Source organism: Primulina huaijiensis, chromosome 2 (assembly GCF_012295235.1).
Source record: "Primulina huaijiensis isolate GDHJ02 chromosome 2, ASM1229523v2, whole genome shotgun sequence".
Classification (NCBI taxonomy): domain Eukaryota; kingdom Viridiplantae; phylum Streptophyta; class Magnoliopsida; order Lamiales; family Gesneriaceae; genus Primulina; species Primulina huaijiensis.
In genome coordinates this window covers 4,663,332-4,686,781 of record NC_133307.1, presented here as the reverse complement: position 1 = coordinate 4,686,781, position 23,450 = coordinate 4,663,332, and the positions used below count along the sequence as shown (strand labels likewise).

General features: G+C 33.4%; 4 protein-coding genes and 1 non-coding gene across 9 annotated transcripts; 4 read left to right on the top strand and 1 right to left on the bottom strand.

Annotated features, from left to right (window-relative positions):
• The first annotated feature begins 1,364 nt into the window (after positions 1 to 1,364).
• On the top strand, positions 1,365 to 3,631 carry LOC140965388 (F-box protein At3g12350-like). The gene is made up of 2 exons (XM_073425488.1): positions 1,365 to 2,417; positions 3,010 to 3,631. Exons 1-2 carry the CDS (start codon positions 1,566 to 1,568, stop codon positions 3,484 to 3,486), a joined length of 1,329 nt encoding a protein of 442 aa, XP_073281589.1. The 5' UTR covers positions 1,365 to 1,565; the 3' UTR covers positions 3,487 to 3,631.
• A 346-nt stretch (positions 3,632 to 3,977) lies between these two features.
• On the bottom strand, positions 3,978 to 5,897 carry LOC140965373 (LIM domain-containing protein WLIM1-like). The gene is made up of 5 exons (XM_073425486.1): positions 5,629 to 5,897; positions 5,168 to 5,264; positions 5,033 to 5,076; positions 4,488 to 4,577; positions 3,978 to 4,389 (listed from the first exon to the last, which is right to left on the bottom strand). Exons 1-5 carry the CDS (start codon positions 5,761 to 5,763, stop codon positions 4,213 to 4,215), a joined length of 543 nt encoding a protein of 180 aa, XP_073281587.1. The 5' UTR covers positions 5,764 to 5,897; the 3' UTR covers positions 3,978 to 4,212.
• A 2,989-nt stretch (positions 5,898 to 8,886) lies between these two features.
• Positions 8,887 to 8,958, top strand: TRNAP-UGG (transfer RNA proline (anticodon UGG)). Its single transcript has one exon. It is a non-coding gene; the product is annotated as a tRNA-Pro (tRNA).
• Positions 8,934 to 15,921, top strand: LOC140965317 (GPN-loop GTPase QQT1-like). 5 transcript variants are annotated; one of them, XM_073425481.1, is made up of 10 exons: positions 8,934 to 9,223; positions 9,379 to 9,423; positions 9,531 to 9,610; positions 10,337 to 10,411; positions 12,256 to 12,336; positions 12,693 to 12,796; positions 12,949 to 13,105; positions 13,210 to 13,297; positions 14,041 to 14,065; positions 14,713 to 15,921. In XM_073425481.1, the coding sequence occupies exons 1-10, from the start codon at positions 9,132 to 9,134 to the stop codon at positions 14,890 to 14,892; spliced, it is 927 nt and encodes a 308-aa protein (XP_073281582.1). In that variant the 5' UTR covers positions 8,934 to 9,131; the 3' UTR covers positions 14,893 to 15,921. The 5 variants fall into 5 exon arrangements, with proteins under 5 accessions (XP_073281582.1, XP_073281586.1, XP_073281585.1 ...); XM_073425485.1 differs by having other exon boundaries at positions 8,936 to 9,223; positions 10,337 to 10,379; positions 14,041 to 14,113; XM_073425480.1 differs by having other exon boundaries at positions 8,938 to 9,223; positions 14,041 to 14,113.
• Positions 15,922 to 19,206: 3,285 nt separating this feature from the next.
• On the top strand, positions 19,207 to 20,294 carry LOC140959041 (uncharacterized). The gene has a single exon (XM_073416757.1). It carries the CDS (start codon positions 19,339 to 19,341, stop codon positions 20,119 to 20,121), a length of 783 nt encoding a protein of 260 aa, XP_073272858.1. The 5' UTR covers positions 19,207 to 19,338; the 3' UTR covers positions 20,122 to 20,294.
• The last annotated feature ends 3,156 nt before the right edge of the window (positions 20,295 to 23,450 follow it).

Genomic DNA, 23,450 nt, shown 5'->3' with positions numbered 1-23,450 from the left:
CAAAGTATTGTCTGGGTTTGCAAATTGAACATAGAGAATGTGGAATATTTGTTCACCAGTCAAATTATACAGAAAATGTCCTTAAATATTTTAATATTGATAAATCTAATCTTTTAAGTAATCTAATGGTTGTTAGATCATTAAACATAGAAAAAGATCAATTCCGTCCATGTGAAGATGATGAAGAAATTCTTGGGCAAGAAGTATCATATCTAAGTGCTATTGGTGCCCTTATGTATCTTGCAAATTGCACAAGGCCTGATATATCTTTTGCTGTAAATTTATTGGCAAGATTTAGCTCATATCCAACAAAAAGACACTGAAACGGAATTAAACATATATTCCGTTATCTACGAGGAACGACAGATTTGGAACTTTTGTATTCAAAAGATACCAATCAAAATATAATTGGTTATGCTGATGTTGGGNGATATTTTAAAATCATTAGAACGAATAAGAAAATTCAAGAAGTTGTGTCGTATTTGAAGGAAGAATTTTAAATAAAGGACATTGGAAAAACAAATTATTGTCTGGGTTTGCAAATTGAACATAGAGAATGTGAAATATTTGTTCACCAGTCAAATTATACAGAAAATGTCCTTAAATATTTTAATATGGATAAATCTAATCTTTTAAGTAATCTAATGGTTGTTAGATCATTAAACATAGAATAAGATTAATTCCGTCCATGTAAAGATGAAGAAATTCTTGGGCAAAAAGTATCATATCTAAGTACTATTGGTGCCCTTATGTATCTTGAAAATTGCACAAGGCCTGATATATCTTTTGCTGTAAATTTATTGGCAAGATTTAGCTCATATCCAACAATAAGAGTTGGAATATTCGTATGTTCAAAATAAGAGTTGTAAATATTGAAATTAGTGTGTGATGATGTATGTAATGATGTATTTATTTTTGGATTATTTTCAAAGAAATTCTACAAATAGGTCCCTCAATGTGTGAAGAAAATCACAATTGAGTAGAGATAAAATTTTATAAAGTGTGTAGTTTGATATATTTTGTGAGTTTGAGATTTTTATTTTTTACCATAAATTTTTACTTTTAACATACATAAATTAATTATTTCTTAAGGCTTTAGTTAATACTTTTATCCATATTTTGTGTGCATTGTATGGCTACACTTCTTCCCTCGCGTAATATTTTAAATTTCACAAAAAATTTGTGAGATCGTCTTTTGAATCAATTTTTTATGATTGATATCCGACTCGATTCAATCCATAAAAATTTTTATTTTTTATGTGAAAATTTTTATTTTTAATGGCAATTTTTTTTTTTAAAAAAAATCCTGTTAGACAAATTTTAGTCACAATTTTGGACCGGAAATCTAGTTTTGTAGACCTGCGGCTGCGAGGCACAAATGTGTGCGGGCCAAGTTATAGATTCGATGATTTGAAGGTGGAATATGCCATTTTGAGATTTGGGGATAAAGTCCAAGTTTCGGTGGTGTGCGCGGATTTCTCACCGGTAAATCTCCATTCTTCAGTTACCCAAGGCTAAAACCAGGAGTTATCCCCCAAGAAAAAGTAAAATCGGAGAATTTAGAAATGGAAGCAATTCCCCCGTCATCATTCAGCGATTTCCCCGACGATGTGCAGCTCTGTATTCTTTCATTCCTCCACCCGTCTGAGCTGGCGGCGTTTGCCACCACGTCCAAACGGTATGTTACCCTGTGCCGGGACGACCAGCGCCTTTGGTTCTCGATGTGTGACCGCCGATGGGGATCCCAAACCCAAATCACGAAATGGGGAAGTGGGAAAATCTCTTACAAACATCTCTACAGGTTTCTCGAAGAGTACGAGAATCTCATCGGATTCTGGCGCCGCTGCGGGGATGCCACCACATCATATCCACTGCTTGTGTTCTTTGAGTGGGGCCCGTTTTATCTCACCGGTTCTAGGATTTTGCCTTCTAAAGATCGGGGATATGGTGTAATCAAGAAACCCTTTTTATGGATGAGTGTTACATCAGATGGGGAGCCCTTGAATTATCTCGATTTCAATGGGAAGTTTCCTATGACCCCGGGGAATATAGTGAATTCTGAAGAGTTGGGGCTTTTGGAGAATGAATTGATCCAGGTGAGTGTAAGTTTTACGGACAAATGCCATTTGGTTGTGGAGGAGAATTCAATGTTGTGGGGGTTCAACAGATTTTCTAGCTCGGAAAATGTGAAAGGGGAGGTGTGTGAGGATGTGTTCGGGTCTCCACCGGATCGATTGGTGCATGAAATTTATCAATATTTTGCTAACAGGACGAGTCCCAGTGGGAATGGGGGGTCAAGAAGGCAGAGGAGGAGGGAGAAGAAGCAGGGAAAGGCGAGGAAATGGGAGCCAGAACATTTTGTGAAAATAGTTAATTTTTCACCTAAGCCATCCCGACCATTGCAAGGACTATGGAAGGTATTAACTCTTCCAGAGAGAGGCTTGATCTTTCCTGGATGTGTACCCTTGCCTTGGTTTGTTGTTACACTTTCTTTTTGCACAAGTCTGGACAGTGTTCTTACCTCAAGTTGGAATCATGAATCCTTCATATTTATCATTCAGTTATTAACTTTGATGCAGTTCTGTACCATTTTAATTTTTGATTACGTTTTATTTTCTCAAATCAAATGAAAATGTTTCTTCTTTGTTGCATTTGATAATTATCTCGGTTTTTCGTTTACTTCAGCCATTTAAGCTTTTCAAATGATTATGCAAACACATCATGTGACTCAAATCCCAGAACTAAGCCCTAAATATGAACACATTCATCACTGGCTTAATTTTTTAGCCTCATTTTTGAGTCGTTTGACTTGTAGTCAACTCAATGATGACTTACCATCAACTATGTGTTTTTCTCTTTGTTGCTAGAGACCTAAATTGCTTAGATATTCATCATCTGTATTTCCCTATATTATTATCAAAAGTGCATATGCGTGAATCTTATTTTTTACATTTTTAAGATGGTGGCAGTTAAAGCTCATGGTTTTTTTTTTTGTGTTTCTTGTTTTAGGGTATATGTGAGGACTTGAGCTTAGATTTTTATCTGGTTACGTATGATGACATTGGGGGCATTGCTTGCCGTAAGGTTGGTGGGGAGTCGTCAAGACCTCTTACGCATCACGCCCCAGTATTTTGGACTTCGAGTACTACTTTTATTGAGTCTCCATTTTCCCCAAAAGAGGATCATATATACAATTGTCGCTTGCATCTTCGTCCAGCTGTTGAGAAAGATCAAAGTTATGACTATTCGCGATCTTCAGATGATAAAGCCGTCTCACGCATGCTTCATATCAACTCGAGTTATGACTTGGTTATTCCCGATTTAGCAGCGAATTCAATAAATTCTCAGCAGGTTGAGGGAAGAATTTGGCAGTACGAAAATGGGACATTCGGTTTCGGGTTTCTTAGAGATAGTTACATTATAGACCTGAAACATGTTGCAAAGAATGGCCGACTTCTTGATACAATAGATACTTCAAATTGTTGATATTTCATCTATCCCCCTTGTTGGGGTAAATAGAACCTGTGGATCCTTACCTTAGGATTTCCTGTGTACTTTATATATGTCTTGTGTTGTGCTTCATTGCAACATTTATCAATCAAAATTAGTACCATGATTCTTTTATGTACTCTGCAATTCGGTGTCAAAACTTGTTTGTCTTTCATTCCCTACAAATTTGTTATTTTTTTAGACGTTTTTTTTTCAATGGTGAAAGAAACTTGTTGGACTATCTTAGATAATTTGAGTTTTTAGGAGTGGATTTTGATATAGTACAAGAGTCAAAAGATCACAAATGTAAAATCCTTTGTGTCAAATGTTTCATTTAATTAATCTTGAGTGATTATTTGCTCCCTTGTCCAACACACACAAACTTTTAGAAAAATGTAATCTCTAACATGAAAAAATGCATGAAAAGTATGTGGTTTGTCATTTGCCAACATACAAATGGAAGAATCATTCCTGATCTTAATAACACGTAAACCAAAACAACATTTGAACATTCCATAAACTCATGCAATGAACAAAGATTATCATTCAAGAAGCTTCACACATAGAAATCAGAACAATGAGAATCCCGCTGTATTATCAAGCGTATAACTCATTCTTGATTGCGATAAACTGAATCGCGTCGAGGAAGTTATAATCAATACTGATGAAGAAAGGACACACGACAATAAACGGGATACTTTCGGATCGGATTGTTGTCAGGAGCTACTCATGGTCACCTTCAAGCTGGCTCAAGTTGCCTTTCTCCTTGATAAGTTGAGTATGGTGGTGTTTGCAGTAAAGGCGCCCCTCGTGTGCTATATAATTGGATGGACTGATGACGCATCCTCCATGGCTGCACTTGAAACAGCTCTTGTGGTAAGCTATTCCATTCACAGTCACCTGTACAAATTTATGATATGATCTCAATATATGATTTATAAGGAATTAATACATTTCTTCCCAACTCTTTTACATACATCTAAACGACTTATATTTACCTTCTCAGTTGGGTAGGCAGTTTTCTGGCAGGCCAGACATTTGTCTCTTGTTCCAGCAAACATACTTGAGACCTTATTTGCGTTTGGTTTCTGCAACAAAAATGAAGATTCTTACCACATTATTTAGATTGAGAGTGCCAAGCATCTAACAATATCCCAGGAAGAGCCAACCCCCCCTTATCTTCTTGGGCAACATCGCGTGTGGCAAGCACTTGTTAGAACAAAATCTATAAGTGATGGTTCTGGAGCAATTCAAATATTTCAAAGCATTTCCAATCATTATGTCACATAGATCGCTACACAGGAGGAAAAGATATGTTTTTCTCACAATTGCTCCAACTTATAACTAGCACAAGTCGAAGATGTGATCTTCCCTCTTGTACCAATCATAGCACCAAATGTTTATTGCCGTAATGAAAGCATCCCAAGAATTCCCAAAAGACACCAGGTTCCAATTGTTTATTGACGGCCCAATACATATCTCCTTAGTTTCCGCCTATCTAACCTGAAGATTATCCTCGAAGCACATCAATAAGCCCTCTTACCTCGATGTCACCAGGCTTCTCCGGTTTCGCAATCTTAGGTGTTCCTGATCAACATAAGTAAAAGAATATCAGTATTCTTTCGCTGCAAATCAGAAAAAATATAACTGGTTATATAATATATAAGTTTGTCATTACCTTCAAAGCTTTTGTCTAGACTGCCAGTTCTCTTGAAGAGCTGATCAAAGTGTGGCCTACAGTACAGAACTCCCTCAAAAGAATTGTAGTTCGCTAGCTGTAATTTTACATGTTTGCCACAAGAATCATTGTTAGCAATATAGCTGAATCTTTACTTCATCAATTCAAGAATTAGGTGCTCTGAACTTGATCTGCAGCAGATCCATCGAAGCAACTTTTATATCACAACTTTCAGATCATCAAAAACTCGGTTCCTTGATCCGAACAAATTATAGCCAAACACTATACTCAAAACATTACATGGGAATCGTTCTTTGTTAAAACTTGTGATTTCTTCCAAATCAAAATCTTTAAGTTCCATCACTAATCAAGATCAACCTACTCACAAAGATCTATATGTGAAACCTCATCTAGAGATCCAAGATTAGCATATCAAAGAGAACAAGAATCTAAACACAAACCTTGAGAGTCCCTTTACAGTGGTGGCATCTGAAGCAAGCTTTATGATAGATTCTATTATCTGCAGTTAACTTATCCACAAGATACACAGTTTTGTCACATGCCATGCATTTTTGTGTAGTTCCTGCAAATGCCATGGCCGCAGCAAGATGTGTTGTTTGGTGCGGTGCACTGTGAGTGTCCTGCTGGTGAAGTCTGAAGATAAGAAGAGGGAAGGGGACAGAGAAATATGAAGGAGATTGTGGAGACCATTAAGCAATCAATTTGTCTTATTTTTCATGTTCCAACCACCTTTACTATATTCTTTTTTCTACTTTTTTTCTCCCTCTCATGTGCTGTAAAAATTATTTTCCTTTGGTTTCAAGAATCATTTTCTTGCCTCAAGAGTAATTTCCACTCCATTTTCAAACTATCAATATTGGTTTGAGTTTAAATTTTCACCATTAATAAATCATGTTCCTATATTAAATTATTGCATAAAAAAAAACCCATTCTAAAAATTTATAATCACTTAAATACTGTTTCACTGAAAAGAAAAGGGCATCTTCTAAAATGATGAGACATCAATTTGGAAATCGTGTGTTACAATTATCACATTGCAATCTTTATGTGAATACTGACGTGAGCAACAACTAGCAATAATGGTTTCTTGGTTGGTTTTTGCAAGTTTTTTTTTTTTTTGTATTATTATTATTTGTTTTATTTCATTGTACTAATAATTATTCCTCGCAATTTCATTGAAACCACATGCTTTGTAGGAGCCCACATTGGTTGTCTATTCTACCTTTATTTATCATGCAAGATCCATCACCAAGGGCTATCGTTGAATATTATGGAAATGGCCCACATTTTGGATTATTTCTATCTCACATTCATTTTTATTATAATATGATGGTGGATATAATTAAATTCAAATCCATTCTCCTATTTAATTTTGCTTTACTTCTCAAGTAGCATGCATCAACTACATTAGATTTCATCTTATAACATGTAAATATGTTGGTGTGTTGTTTTCTCGCACACAAGATGTAAAACAATTTTTTTTTACTTTCAAATGTTCTTTGATGTCGTATGATTTAAACCATATTCATAGAGTGTTTTGATTTGATTTAAATTTCTGTTTACTAACGCTGGACTCCAAATCAGTATGAGATTAGCAGAGTTGCGAACAATCTACTAGAATCAACCATCTTCTTCGATATCCTGAATCAGTATATTTATATCATTATTAAAATTTATAGTTGATGATAACTTATTAACTTAATTTTTATTTCAGCTGATTTTAAATTTTTTTTTATACTAGAACATGATGCAATATATGTTTTCGATAATTGTGTAATGTAGATATACTTCTTAAAAGATGAGATTTTCCCCACATCTGAAATTGCTGTCACATTGAAGAGGTGGAGGACCATCTGTGGTTTTTAAATTCAAACAAAAGGAGAGTGATATTCTGTTTCCACTTGCAAAGATATGCCTTAGCTTTCACCACAATGACACCAGAGGTGATCTGATCTGTCTTATGATTTCTTTTCACATACAAAGTTGTATAAATTATGAATGGATGTCTATAGTTTCAAAAGATATATAGAAAAGTATTTTTTTTATGCATGTAAAATGTTGTCACTTTGATTGTTGCACTCCCAAGAGCAAGTTGTCCACAAGTAGTATAATTCGGTGAGTCCGATATCGTATCCACAGGGAAGCTAAGGTAATTACAAGTCTACTACAATGTCTTTTTGTTTTGTTTTTATTTTTGTTTCTTTTTAATTTTAATTGTTTGAATCTTTAATGGGTAAATTTTAATTGTTCAAATTTTAATTTAAGTAGTTGAGATTAAAGGATCCACTCTTGGTATTTTAATAAAGTTAACATTAACGAACAATATTGAAATCCACTTAATAAAATGATTCCAATATATTAAATAATCATATTTATATTATGTTATAAATTATTATCTTATAAGTATATAATATATACCAAAACTTATAAATGTGGTCAAGTATTTATTGTGCTATATATATTTGTAAACACTAAATCAAGGTTCCCACTTTAAATGGTTGGTAAAACCAAACAAACATTTAAATGGTACCAATAAATTAATACTATGATATATTCATATATAATAAATCAAGGAATCCAAGTTAAATGGTTGGTAAAACCAAACTAACATTTAAATGGTTCCAAGAATTTANGGTTTGTTCATAGAATGAGGGATATCTCAATACATTACAATGCACCCCTATTTATAGCCAAATTTGGGGAGACAACCACAAATAAAATATTATTTTTTTACACATAAGTCTTCATTGGTGTTCCAAGATATTATATTATATTACACATCACTTTTGAAAATCTTCTTCTCTGAATCTGCTTCTTCACATAAAAAGAAACATGTGGATAATTGAGTTGTCTAGTTGTGGTATTTTTTTCAAACCATTTGACCAAGTAATTTGAGAGATATGGTCAAAATACTAGAGCATGGTAAAACTGCCACTCCTTTGGTTTGGTAACTTTATTTGTTGCCTAATTTGATTCCAATTATGAGAGGATTTTTATCTCATGCTTGTCAACAATATTGTAGATATTATAATCAACTTTCTACATATCCAAGAATCATCTTAATCTCATTTGCAACGCCAAGTTTATTCTTGTTTTATCGAACCTGTAAAAAATAGTAAAAACTTGTAATTACACAACAACTTATATTTTATACAATTTATTATAAAACATATAATATTTAAACATTTAATAAAACAAAAACTATATATTTATATTATAAAACATTTAATTAATATACAATTTTTATGTTTATCATAAAAATAAGGACATATAATCTTTCAGGAATCTACTCGTATATTTATATATAGAGAGATCGCTTGATTTATGAGATGAGATTATAAAATATATATAATATATTATTTATAACTTTAAGTATTATAAGAATTAAGTCAAACATTGTATAAAACAAAAATGTGTAATTAACTAATGTCGTATTATTTGCACCAAACGGATGTCTTCCACGGTATTGGATCATGAATATGTATGCTGGCTTGGCTTGCTTTCAATTTCAAGTCAATTTCTTATCTAATATCGCTATTTGAATCATGTAATATTTTTCCATATATGATCAAGAGCAAAAAATAAAAGTCTAGCTAATTATGAATGTCACAAGCTTCCAATAAATTATGTACGAAATTATATTATGGAGATCGTTATAGTTTATATTTTATAATTTATTTTAAGAAATCAAGCATCGAGGGCATTTGGTCTAGTGGTATGATTCTCGCTTTGGGTGCGAGAGGTCCCGAGTTCGATTCTCGGAATGCCCCTTTTTACGGCATGTTTACTTTTATTTATGAAATGTCGAATTTTCATTGAAATCGAAAGGGGTTTAAGCCTCTTTGTGCAGCTGGAATCTTCCAATCCATAAACCTAACAGCCGAAACTACGATTTTTACACAAAGAAATTGTGCAAGTAAATAATAGATAACGAAAGAGAAAGATGGTGTTTGGTCAGGTGGTGATAGGGCCTCCGGGCTCCGGAAAGACGACTTATTGCAATGGCATGTCCCAATTCCTGCCCCTCATCGGCAGGTAACACTTGAGTTTCTCTGAAGGACGATAGCATTATTCTTTTAAGTGCCGATGCATTTAGAATCTCAAAAATGTATTATTAAAATTTAAAATATGAGTTGGGTTTTTATGTTTGCAGTTGTGATTAATTAAATATTTTCTTTAATGGGTTGCAGGAAGGTCGCTGTGATTAATTTGGATCCCGCGAATGATTCTTTACCGTATCCAATTCTTTGGTATTTTAGTAGCTTGTAATAGAATTGCTCACTGGCTGTGTGTTTGTATGCGTTGTAATTGTAGTCAATGAGTTTATTCTTATCGAATAAAGATATGATTGTGCTATAAACATTGAGGAGTTGATTAAACTTTCTGATGTCATGGCTGAGCATTCCCTTGGTCCGAACGGAAGTGAGTGCATTATGCTGTGTTTCAGCTTCATGTGTTTGGAAATATTTTCGGTTTTTTACTATCTTGACTGCCAATATTTTCGTGTGATTCAAGTTAGGTGCCTTTCGAGGTGCACTGTAAAACTTTTGTTGGGCAACATCAGCTTCAAGTTCCTCTTTCGATGTTTTGTTTAGATGGATTTGGACACCGCAGCTCCTTCTATTGATTGACTTATACTTGTTTTTCCTGTTAAATTTTTGGTTCTAAGCTTGTTTGTAAACTCTTTCTTGAATTTGTATATAGTCAGCATTTAGGAATATGATTTGTAATATAATGCCTTGATCATTTCATTGTCTGAAAATGACTATGATAACTGCCATGCAGAAATGACTTCGGATGCAGAAATTTTATCCGGACTGACAAATTTTCATGGTTTTAAACAACAAACGTGCTTTATTTACATGCATTCCAGGGGTTGTTAATAATATTTCCAGATTGCTCAGGCTTAAAACCTACATGCTACATTGTGCTTTTTTGTAGATGCCTCTAACAAATGTTTCAAAAAAGTTTGAAAACTGGATACTCCTCATCTGCATAATAATTCCCACCTTTTCTGGTGTAGTGAATATTTATTGCAAATGATTTTTCTCTCTGTATTTTATTATAATGTGACTTGTAAATATGTGTTACGAGTCATTTTGATGCCTCGGATCCTGAATCTGAAAAACAGTTTACTATGTTTTATAGGTCTTATTTATTGCATGGACTATTTGGAGAAGAACATTGATTGGTTAGAATCCAAACTGAAACCCTTGCTCAAAGGTTACTTGCTATAATATTTAATTTTCTTTTTGATGCATTCTTACCCATATTTGGAGTTTCCTGTCTGCAGCAGATTTCTGAATGATTCTTTGATATATTTGGCTTACCCCTTAATTATCGTGATATTTAATTTTTCGTTTTTCTGCATACTTACCCATATTTGGAGTTTCATGTCTGCAGCTGATTCTGAATGATTGTTTGATTTATTTGGATCGCCCCTTAATTATCGCAATCAGGGAAATAAGGAATTTCATACCATATAATCTTAATATATTCTCTGGTTTGTTTTTCATTCAGTTGATGCAGTTCAAGTGTTTACAATGTGGATCAAACTTGAATTAAAACTCGACCATTTCATTGGGTCTCTATCACCTTTACATTGACAAAGAAAAATAAGACATAGTATTAAAGGCATCTCCAAGTATTATTTGTTTTAGTTTTTTAGGCTGCTAATGATCGCTAATAAAAGAACATTAGGTTTGCTGATCTCAACCCATTAGGGATTCTTGACCATGCTTTGTAACTTGTGGCGAATCTAGGATATATTCTTGTTCTTTTGTTTGTGGAGGACGAAAAGTCCAACACTTGAAAGCTTGTACCTTGAGTAGTGATTTATCATTAGAGTTCCTTAATAATTGTGTATGGATAGTTCATGATAGATAATCTGAAAGGGGTTGAATGAAAGACTTCTTGTTTCTAATTCTTTGCATAGTTAAAAAATAAATGCCTATTACTTGCCTTAATTCATTCTTTAAATACGAAGGTTAAGCTTTACTTCATGTGATATTTGTTAACTTGAGTTAGCAAGTTGAAATATTTTATCAAACATAAAATGCTTCCAATACGCATCATAAATATTAAATATTAAGTGCAAGTATAATGGAAGAAAATGCAAACAAATATACAAGTGTATAGTGGTTCAAATGCTGGATCTTTCCACTCTCTTCTTCCGTTTGGGAAGAATCTACTAGATTGACTACTTACAATTGACATCACCTAGAAAATACTTTGTTCAGCACTCCAGCTAACACCTTTCATGATTTATTTGGCATGATCACTACTTCACTATTGTAAAAGATTAGACAATCACTCAGGCAATTTTACATTCAACTCTAACTCGATTAAGTGTTCTAGAGCTTTACACGAAATATTCTCTCGATACAGCAGCTTTCATGTTGTTTAAAGTCTAGATGATAAGACCACATCATTTAATCCAATAAGTTAATTTTTCTTTTTTAAACTTTATGGTAAAGGGAGTGTTTATTTGGTTGAACTCTTTGATTTGATCTTCTATATTTGCTAGCTTGTTCAACCTTCTTATTTAGGCTTTCAGATCATGAATTTGTAGGTTTAAATGATAAACTAGTCATTAGACATGACGAACTAACTCCTGTTAGAGACGCAATAATTTGCAGTTGGATAAACTTTCTGAAATGTCTGCACTTCCCCAACTGTCAAATGTCTTGGAAATCTGTCTTGAATCGCCCATCTGTTTTTATTTCTATTTTTCGAATTTAAAGTGTCAACATAAAAGTTGGAGCACTGCTGTTTTTCCATGTGTGGGCAAAGTTTATGAAATGTTGCGTGAAAAAGTTGTAGCTCTCCACCTTGTCTCGATATTCATACTGACTCATTCTATTTGGATGAGGAGATATATGCTTAATCAACTGCAGCATGTCTGTCAATAAGCCCGCTGTTCCGTTTCTATGTCAAACACGTATTTATGTTGATTTTTATTCGGCATACAATGGTTATTAGGACAAGTGGTTCAGACATAAATTTTAGGAGTTTGAGTTGCCTTTCTAAACGTTTGTTTTAACATATACATCATTTGGATCACATAGTAACGAGTTATAATCAAAATACTCAAATGTGCTTGGAGATGACCGCTTTACTGCCATTCCAGGATGTTATCCTACCGGATGGTAAGCTGTGCTGTCATTCAAAAAGCTACACCACCTATCTGTTTTGCTCACCTTGTGGCAAATGACCTTTCTTTGCTGTTTTTGATTCTCAACGCATGAGCTCTCTCTTAAAGATATTCCATCTAAACATCAATTTAAACTTTAACCAACCTTTTGGTGAATCATTAAACTTCAAATGATTATCCGCTAATACACACTTGATAAAATATGTTAGCAATACAAAATAAGTTTTTGTTATCAACAAAACAAACCTTGCTTGCATTTCCAGAATCCAATGTTCATTTAATTTGAGATTCTTGAATGTGTTTCTGCCAAGTACTTCCATCAAAAAATGTTTCCTTTCTCAATTTTCGCAGGTCACTATCTTCTCTTTGATTTCCCTGGCCAAGTGGAACTCTTTTTCCTTCACGAAAATGCGAAGAGAGTTATCATGAAACTCATGAAGGACTTAAATCTCAGGGTGTGTCTTATTTTCCTAGTTAATTATTGCTTACACACATCCATTAAATCCATCTAGATTTTCAATACGCGTTGACACTTGAACCAATAATTGACCGGCTAGTTGATATGATTATCGTATTAAACTTTTGATATGATCTCTACCTCCTGCAGTTAACGGCAGTGCACTTAGTCGATGCCCATCTTTGCAGTGATCCTGGAAAGTATGTGAGTGCATTGCTTTTGTCTTTGTCTACTATGCTACACTTGGAACTCCCGCATGTCAATGTTTTGTCTAAGATTGATCTTATCGAAAGCTATGGAAAGCTTGGTTAGAACTATCTTCTTTCCACACCAGTTACATGTAGATTTGTTTCCCTTCTAGTACATATCCTGAACACGATTTTCTAACTTCATTGTTGGATTGTTTTGCAGCTTTCAACCTTGATTTTTATACCGATGTACAAGATCTATCTTACTTGCAGCACTACCTCGATCAGGATCCTCGATCGGCTAAGTACAAGTATTTCCAAAGTCTTAAGTGATATATGCATGTTTAGGTTTTTTTTTTTGTTTTAGAAAATACTAATTTTGTCCCTCTTCTTCGTTCTGTTTTTCCAATAGGTTGCCATTTAGTATATTTAAGTCATTTTTTGTTAATCTTACCGGAGTAAATTGGCACCAATTTATCACCTTGAGAACATATTTGCTCACTTTGCAACCGTGCTATTTTTTTCATGTATTGTTGATTTGATATAGTGATGTATTGAATCATGTCAATTACTACCTTTATGCTTGTTATGAAAATTTTAATTCATATGATTTGGCCTTCTTTAACTCACAGGTAGTCAAGAGTTCAGTAGATTTGGTTGATGTGAATTTCTTATGCTAATGATTGAAATATGTTTTTGGTGCACTGATTTCTGGGTGTCTTGATTAACATCGTAAACACGTATATTTTTATTTTTTGTCTGTCCTATTTTGCAAATTCTCAATCTGGATGCCATTTTCTTGTAAAATGCATAATATGTAACACATCTAGGAGTTAGTTATAATTTTTATTGAAGGTACACATAAAAAAATTGTATGACTTTGTTTTGTGTAATTGGTGTGTATAATCATTCCACCATCCTTTTTCCTAATCAGGCATTCCCTTTCTGATTTGCATTTTAGTTGTGGGTGACAATTTTCTGATTCCAAATTTGCGTAGAATTTAAGTAATCTATGGCTGGCTTATGCTCAATTTTGTTTAATTTTCTGGCTCAGGAAGCTAACGAAGGAGCTGTGCGAGGTGATAGAAGATTACAGTCTTGTCAATTTCACGACTTTAGACATTCAAGTATGTGTATTCACCACTGTTCTAAAAGGTGGTGCATATGACCGCCTAGGAGGTTGGTGGTCACCTACCACCTCGATTTTTAGAAAGTCGGTGGCTCTAGGTGGTGCTGGAAAAATCGGCCACCTAGGCAGTCTAGGCACCGCCTATGCAAGTATAACAAACTGTCTAGGTGGTTCGATTTTTTTAAAAAAAAGTACATTTTAAAATATAATTTTTTTTAAAATGTAATTTTTTAAAAATTTAAAAAAAATGGTTTAACAAATTTATGCATATTTTGTTGAAATATATGCACATAAAAAATTTATGCACATTAATAAGCGTGGTTGAAAAATAATAATGAAAATGTTGAACACATTTATGCATAGTTTAACTAATTTTTTATATTATAAAATATTTATGTATTTTTATAATTAATTAATATATTTAAAAATAAATAAAACCGCCTAGACGCCGTCTAGGTGGCCGCTTAGGCACCTAGGCGTTAGGCAGTGGGTGGCCGCCCGCCTACCGCTTAGCACTTTTTAGAACCTCGGTGTTCACATCTCCATTAATCCATACTTATTATTCATGCCCTTATTCTTTCAACCGTGATTTTTCAGGATAAAGTGAGTGTTGGAAATCTCGTTAAACTTATTGACAAGAGCAACGGGTATATATTTGCTGGCATTGAAGCGAGTGCGATCGAGTTTAGTAAAATCGCAGTTGGTCCCGTTGATTGGGATTATTACAGATATCCTTTTTTCTACTTAGATGTTTTATCTAGCTATATGGATTTCTGAATTGCTGTCTTGATGTCTTTTTTCTTTACTTGCAACTCACTAGCATATCTATCCTTTGTACCCACAAGATTGAAATTTTCCTCCGGCATGAACTGAATTTTTTAGTTCTTAGATGTTGATTCATATGTGGAAGTGTTAAATGAGTAGAGTAGTGACCACTGGGCGAGAGTAATCGCTCTCCAGTTACTTGAATGTGTGTTATACTTTAGTAACAATCACCTCTCTATCTTGTGAGGCCGCACTGTGCATTTGGCACAATGATCAAGCCATAAATTTTAATAGATTTGAGTTATGTCGTCATGACTATCTATAACTGAATGCCATTTATTTGATATTACGATTGCGAAATTGACATTTGCCCTCTAATTCTCCTTTCCATTGAAATGTTTTTCCCCACCCCCACTTTAAAAAAGAAAATATCAAAATTTTGATCACATCCCTGCCTAAGTGGTTATAGTGTGACATTTTGACACAATATCTTTAAAGCTGTCTGTATATGGTGCATGCCTGATCGCCTGATTAATGCCTTCTTTTACTTGACCCGTCTCTTGTATGGATTTTATTAATGTTCCTTAACTTATGGAGGTTCACAGTTGCCGCCGTACAGGAGAAGTACATGAAGGATGAGGAGGTTTTTCCTAACAATGAGGAGTCTGAGAATCATTAAAATCAGCTGTGGTAGAATCGTCGTGGTGCATACCTCTACGCTTTACCGGTATATTTCTCACTTCTGAACTAAGATGCAGCTAAATTGGTCGTTCACAACATGCTTGAGTATGATCTTGGAGAAGATTTTGTGCCTAGCCAGTGTATTTTTTTTAGAAAAGTGTCTATCCACAGTAAATTTGTTCCGAGGCTAAAAGATGAAGACTAAGTGACGCCATTTGTATAAAGTTGACATTTTTTGTTTGTACGAAAAGGCACTATTTTCATAAGATTGAAAATCAGTTGCTTACTAATAGGAAAATCTCTGGGGTCTGGGATCTTTAGCCATAAAGAAAGTGTAAAATTCCATTGACTTTCATGTTATATCTGGTAAGTTTCATGGAAAGGTAATAACCAAAACCAACATTTGACTTTAATGCAGCTCACACTCAGATTATATTTCCAAAAGTATTTTTCTAGAATTGGCAGGCAACTGGGAAGTGTAAAGGAAAGAAAAGGCGTAGTCGTGAGCACGACTTAAAAAAAAAAAAAACAACTCATCAGTTCCATGAAAAGCGTGATTCAACGGCACATAAGATTGTGCTTCTAGACGCCTTTGGCAAGAGGACACAATCTCCCACAGATTCAGATTATAATAAATCATGTGACAAATAATAGTCAACGTTCTAGATAGAAAATTCAATTTTTGCACTCCAAGTTTGATTTTTATATAGTTATTCATATAAAAATGTATAATCGTGTCGATTTGGGGATTGTTTGGCTGAAGAAAATGGGGCGAAACAAAGTTGATATGACAAATATACGAAGAATTAAGGAATATACGAAGAATTTTATGCTTAATATCATCACCCTTGTTAATGATGTGTGATTAAATTTTTTCATATTAGGTGAACTATGGTTTATGATAAAATTTAGAAAGTGTAAAGATTAATTTTATGAAGTTTCTTTCCTTCCCAATTGATGATATTTCTTCAATATCATCAACCCAATCAAAAGTAACCTAATTAGAATATCACAAAAGTTTTTGTGAGACGGTCTCACGAGTCAATTTTGTGATACAGATATTCTATTTGGATCATCCAGAAAAAATGTTATTTTTTATGTCAAAATATCACTTATTATTGTAAATAGGGACATTGTTAACTCGTCTCACAATAAACTTATTATTACTATCTGGGTTAATGAATTGAGCTCTAGCAACTTCTAGGCATAAAAATATGTCAGACTTAAAAATAACATAATCTCAAATATTTTTGAATATGTATTGGTAGTTATACGTGATTCTTTAAAAGAGGGCAGACATAAGCAATTCAATTCAGAATGATCTAGGATGGCATGAGAGTCTAAGATTTATCTATTCATTATATCAGCATAAAATCTAAGGTTCATTTCGACGGTTTTGAAATTCGCTGCAACGATTGAAAAACATAAATAGTCGAAGATTTATCATTCATCGTCAAATCGATTTAGTCGAATATATTTGTTATTATACATTCGAATTCTTTAGCAAGTAGGAATTTGAAAACCTCATGCACTTGAGTTAGATTCATGTATCGAGCTAGGGAGGTTGCAAAAAAATAATTTTTGGTGAAGTTGTATTTCTTGATATTAATTGATAATTTTAGTAAATGTTTATTGGACGTGTCGCATCATATTTAGCCTAAATAACCATTAAATAATGGTTTGGTTTTTGAGTAGGTTTCTTGTGAGATGGTCTCACAAATCTTTATCTGTGAGACGGGTCAACCCTATCGATATTCACAATAAAAAAATAATACTCTTAGCATAAAAAGTAATATTTTTTCATGGATGACCCAAATAAGAAATATGTATCACAAAATACGACTCGTGAGACTGTCTCACACAAGTTTTTGCCTTGGTTTTTTATGGACTTAGGACCAATTCAAATAAAAATCTCACAAACTTGAAGGACACTTCAAATCTTATCTTAACTATGTGCCCATGTGTGTGTGTGTTTTTTTTTTTAATCATACAATTTAGGAACCTAATCCATCTGAATAAAGTATATTTTTGGCCTTTAAAATATTATAAATTTATAAACTTTTCAATGCACATTTTTATCGATATCCATGTATAGCAATCTGTTGGGTGCAATAATTGTCCCTACTTGAGAGAGCGATTGAACTGTGGTGCTTGAGTTGCTGTGCGGTTTAAAAGATTTGAGTTGCACCATTAACACCAGTTATAGCTTTTGGTAAAGCGGTAAGTACTCGGTCCTACAATTGGTATCAGAGCCAAGGTCACGGGTTCGATTCTCATTGATTGCAAGAAGTACAATTATAGAGAGAGAGATTGTTGGGTGCAATAATTGTCCATGCTTAGTAGAGCGATCGAACCGTGATGCTTGAGTTGCTGTGCGGTTTAAAATATTTGAGTTGCACTATTACCACCAGCTATAGCTTTTGGTAAAGCGGTAAACACTCGGTCCTACACAATCAATCAACATGTTCCTACGTAAATTTAATTAGCATGTATCATTTTAGATACAATCGCAATTTCAGTATTTTCTTTCGTTTTAGTCATGTGATGTTTTTCCGGTCTTTTTTCACTCGAAACCACTAAATCTATGAAATATTAATTATTTGAAATCGATATTCTTCTACATGACTCAAATAGCAAGAATAAAACCTAAATTATACACATTAAAATTTATTTAAGAAAAAATAGAGAGAAACGACAAGCTCTTTTTCTTTCATTTTAAAATATTGGGTGTCGTTTTATTTATTTATTTCTCTTTTTTTGTTTAAATTTATTTTGATATGTGTATTATGAGTTTATTCTCGTCATATGAGCTACGTTAAAAAGTATCGATATCAGATAAAAAAATATTCGAATGATTTAGCCGATTTTTTGTAAGAATCATATTAAAAAATTCAAGTCAATGAATGAAAATGAGCCGATTTTTTTGTCAAAAAAGAAACATACAAAAAAATTCAAGTCAATAAATGAAAAATCAAACATTCATAAATTATAAAATTAAAAATCAAAACATACCAAAATACAGGCCATTTATGCACAAAACCCATGTGGTACTACCAGTTAAGTATCATTATCACTAGCTAGTAGCTAGTAATATTGCACCCCTGTGCCTGTGGAGTTGTTGTGTGGAAACTTTAATATTTAAATATCGAATTTTAATGCACTATATTATATTGGTATTAAAGTATGTAGATAGAAATGCTTCTAAAAATTTAAAAAAAATTGCATCAATAAAACAATTAAAAAATATATAACTAAACAAATAAAATTTAAATAAGGTAATATTATATTATAAGATGGGCATTTTAGGACACAAGCTATGGATTTATATATATAAAATAACTTTATTCATATATTATAAAAATTCGAAAATTCAAAACCTCTGTTTGCCAATAAACTTGAACAGAAGCTTCCAGGAATTATGATGAAAAAATTTGTTTGATACGATCTCACGAATCGTATTTTGTGAGACGAATATTTTATTTGGTCATCCATAAAAAAGTATTATTTTTATGCTAAGAGTATTACTTTTAATTGTGAATATCGGTAGGGTTGATTCGTCTCACAGATAAAAATTAGTGAGATCGTCTCACAATAGACTGACTCCAATTATTATATATGTATGATATATGCTTTTGTGTTTGCTTGACCAAATCCTTTGAAGAAGTCTCCTCAAATGGCTCCACCTCAATATATACATACACGTATACATACATTTGCTTCGTGCTATAACTTTCTTTGATTCAATCATACCAGCAAAAACCCATCATCAGTTTGCAAATGTTTATCTGTGGCAGCGGAAGCTTCGGCCATGAAGACGAAAACGAACGCTACACCAGTCCATGTTCGACCCCGAAGAGATCCAAGAAGAACACGAATTTATGGAGAATCGGCAAAGATAGCGGCAACAAGAATCCTTATGCGGACAGGGGTCTGGACAAATTCTACGCACTTTTAGCTGAACTTGACGACAAGAAGCAGAAGATTTACACTGAAGTTGGCTCCGACGAGATATCCTTGGTGCGTTTCGTTTACCCGAATGATTCCAACCAGGTGAAGCCCATCGTCGTGAAGGCTAAGGAGAAAAGTCAAGAAAAGAACGCACATGGCTTTGTGAAGAATCAGAGAGGCAATGATCCGGACATTAATCCTGCTGTTGTGCAAGTGCGAGACAAGATTGAAAGCGGGGGGATCCCTGATAAATTAGAGGCAAAAAGGATGTTCACGACTGGTTTCAAGCTGGAGAATCTGAGGCATCCTTATTACTATTTCCCACTGATTTTCGTGCTGATTCTTTTGTTTCTCGTTGTTCATGGGAGATCTTTTGCGATTCTGTGCACCTCTATTGGCTGGTATCTGATTCCCATTGTAAATGGTGCCAATTCATCGGCATCATCGTCGAGTACGAGGAAGTTGAAGAGTAAGAAAGATTTGGCTAGGAAATTTAGTGAGAAAAAGATGGTAAACATCGAAGAATCATCTTCTCCGACAAGTGTTCTTAATGGGCTAAATGCAGATAAGTCACCTCAAGAACAAGATATTGGACGTAGAAGAAGCTTTTGATCACATTTTTTTATTCTTTTTTTTTTTGTCTCAAATCTTGGGAACCACCAACCCAACAATCTCGAAGGAGAGGAAATGAAAATATTAAGCTTTTTCTTTTCTTTTCTTTTTCTTTTTTCATTTGCAGATAGACATAGATTCTTGTTTTACCCCTGATCAGGACTAATGTACATATTGGACTTGTTCTAATTAGGTTCATCTTTTGGTGTTCTATTATTTGATATTGTGTGTTGAACAAGGTTTCAAGGCACACCTTGTATTCAATTTGAGCAGCTTTGAATTGATAAACAATCCGCTTACTCGGTCCGAGAACTGCATTTTTAGAACTATGGTAAAACGACAAACAACTCTAGATTAAGGACTCTTGCTATATCACAACGTGGGAAAAGATCATTTATATCGATATGGATAAGATCTTTTTCTCAAGTTTTATTGATTGAGTAGGTCTATTGTGAGACGGTCTCACGAATCTTTATCTGTGAGACGGGTCAACCCTACCTATATTCACAATAAAAATTAATACTCTTAGCATAAAAAATAATATTTTTTCATGGACGAGCCAATTAAGAGATCCGTCTCACAAAATACGATCCGTAAAACTGTCTCACGCAAATTTTTACCTTCTTGGTTTGATGCATAATTTGCATACATTTATTTATTTATTTTTATATTATTTCGAGTTAGAGAACGTAATCTTGATGCCAGATAAATTAAAATTTATCGACATATATTTTCTTTGTTTTGAATATTATAATTTGCATATATGGTCATATATTAATCAACTATTTTTTATTGTAAGCAATCAATGGGGAGCCCCCATATCAACTAAGTCACGTAATTATTTTACGTTTTGTTTCCATTCACACATAATCACATGATTTTTAAAACGTGAAAGTCAATTTTTTATATTTTGGTATGTTTCATTAATAAATTCCACTTGTGATTAAATTTCAACTATTCCAATATAGTCGTGTGCTTACAATTTTTCACGTCTCGAGGCCTAGGTTGTACAAACACGACTTTACAATGTGTTTTTATAACAAAATCATCCTTATTTTTATGAAAACAATTAACATAAGCGACTGTAAGAGTCGATTGTAATTCAATGTTAACATTTTTTTTACATATATAAAGTAACGTTGGTAAAACTTTATTTTTGTAAAATAATCATGTTTTGAAAAAAACAACTCAATTGAGAAGGGTATTTTTTAGAAACAAAGTTCGATTAATATTATTTTCCAAAATTGTCGGACGAACGATTGTAAGTAAGGATTATAATATGTTATTTTTCATTAAAAATTATAAGATATCGGATTTTTTTGAGTTGTTTTATTATATGTGAGAGTAAATAATATTATCAATTTTCAATTTCTCCGCCCTATCTCGTCATCGGCCGCTAATTAGTTACTCTCCTTATGTCGCGGCACGAAAATAAACAAATAAATGGGTATTCTCTAGAAACAACTAACTAACGCTTGTATTATTTTTTATATATACTAGTACATCGACGCACGCGTTGCATACTTGTACGATATTTTTTATAATTTATTTGGTTTATATTTAAATGAAGATCAAAATATAATTATAAGAAATAGTGAGTGACTATACTGTAATTTTGATATATGAACTAAAAAATAAATAGAAAAAAAAAGAATAAAAAAACCCAAGTAATAATTGAACTTACAACCTCATGGTTAAGAAACAAATGTTTTATCCAAAAAAACTACATATGACTTACATTAATTTTATAACACTTTATTAATATATATAATTAGTAAAACAGACCACGTCACCAAAATTTAGTTACTCTAAAGGTCACTTCCTTAATAATATAGTATAGATAACTAACGCTTCTATCTATTCTTTGAATTGGAAGACATATATAAAATATATAGAGTAATTCTCTTGTGAGACGGTCTCACGAATATTTATCTATGAGACGGGTCAACCATACCGATATTCACAATAAAAAGTAATACCCTTAGCATAAAAAGTAATATTTTTTCATAGATGACATAAATAAGAGATCCGTCTCACAAAATATGACCCGTGAGACCGTCTCACACAAGTTTTTGCCAAATATATAACTTGTTTTTATGATGATCAACCTATAGTCGTACGCTAGGTAAACTTTCAGACTAACACAACTGCATGAAAACCATGCACCCCATTCTATAAATACTTACCTCGCATTCTAAATTCAAGACACACCATCATCAATTTAATGACCAAAATATTTATTTGAATGGATTACTAATTAAGATATGATTAAAGAGTTATTAATGGAACATCATTAAAAAATTGGTTCATTGAGGATCAACATGTTGGGAACCTCTGAATTTAAAATGGATTATTCAATCTACTTCATATTACATTATATCGGGAAATCCAACTAAACAAATGAAATTATGACATATGGCAGATAAAATTGAATTCAGATATTCTGACCTAGTCCGGGTACAACCTATATATGGAAGTTGATTTCATTTGTTTCATATACCACTTTCCCTCGGTTTCTCTTTTTCGAGTTTTAGCCATATAACTTAGGTTTTTAGCCAATTTCTAGGACAATTTAGTGTCAGAAAGCTTCGAAGCCAGTGTAGACTTGAGAAAAGGTTGGTCACCGGGACACACAAATCAAGACTTCATCAGCGGGATGACGACAAATGCGAGTATAATCATAAAGTCTTAAATAGTTACTTAAGGAAAATTATGAAGAACTTTGAAGTATGTTTATTAATTCTTGATCTTGCTTGATATTGATTTCAATATGTTGGTATTATCTAAGTTTAGAAGAGTATACTTTTTTTTCAGATTGTTTTAGTGAGGTATGTGATGTACTGACTGAGATATTCAAGCGTAGTATATACACTTATATGCTGCATATTTATCTGTTGCATGATACATGTTTTATTGTTTTGACATATTAAGCATTACATATCACGCTTGATATCTTTTCAGATGTACCTCGTTTGTTGGGGGTGCTCAGCCATGTTTTGTATTGTGGACGGGCGTGTAACGAGAGCTACAGTGTCTGACGGGATCCGCGAGCTCTGATGACCCTTGATATTGTAGGTCCACGTCTTGATGATGAGTATGGAAGTCAAAACATGCCTATGACAGATCAGAGACTATATACTCAGGTGCCTCTAGACTGAGCATGAGATTCTTGAGTTGATCTTTGATATCCGAACATATTGCATTTCATATGCATCATATCAATTTGTATGCTCTTACATTGTCGTATTCGATGATTGTCGCTCACGTCCTTGTTTTCATCTTAGACACCTCATTCCACATGGAAGGTCTTAGGTTGGACGGTACGAGCG

Bases quoted from the DNA above. Each gene is read 5' to 3' on its own strand.
- LOC140965388 (XM_073425488.1), top strand. From the start codon at position 1,566: ATGGAAGCAATTCCCCCGTCATCATTCAGCGATTTCCCCGACGATGTG. The intron at 2,418-3,009 runs GTATTAACTCTT...TTCTTGTTTTAG, and splicing joins CATTGCAAGGACTATGGAAG to GGTATATGTGAGGACTTGAG.
- LOC140965317 (XM_073425480.1), top strand. From the start codon at position 9,132: ATGGTGTTTGGTCAGGTGGTGATAGGGCCTCCGGGCTCCGGAAAGACG. The intron at 9,224-9,378 runs GTAACACTTGAG...AATGGGTTGCAG, and splicing joins TTCCTGCCCCTCATCGGCAG to GAAGGTCGCTGTGATTAATT. The intron at 12,337-12,692 runs GTAAGCTGTGCT...CAATTTTCGCAG, and splicing joins GGATGTTATCCTACCGGATG to GTCACTATCTTCTCTTTGAT.
- LOC140959041 (XM_073416757.1), top strand. From the start codon at position 19,339: ATGTTTATCTGTGGCAGCGGAAGCTTCGGCCATGAAGACGAAAACGAA.
- LOC140965373 (XM_073425486.1), bottom strand. From the start codon at position 5,763: ATGGCATTTGCAGGAACTACACAAAAATGCATGGCATGTGACAAAACT. The intron at 5,265-5,628 runs GTTTGTGTTTAG...GTAAAATTACAG, and splicing joins ACTGTAAAGGGACTCTCAAG to CTAGCGAACTACAATTCTTT. The intron at 4,390-4,487 runs GTAAATATAAGT...AAATTTGTACAG, and splicing joins CTGCCTACCCAACTGAGAAG to GTGACTGTGAATGGAATAGC.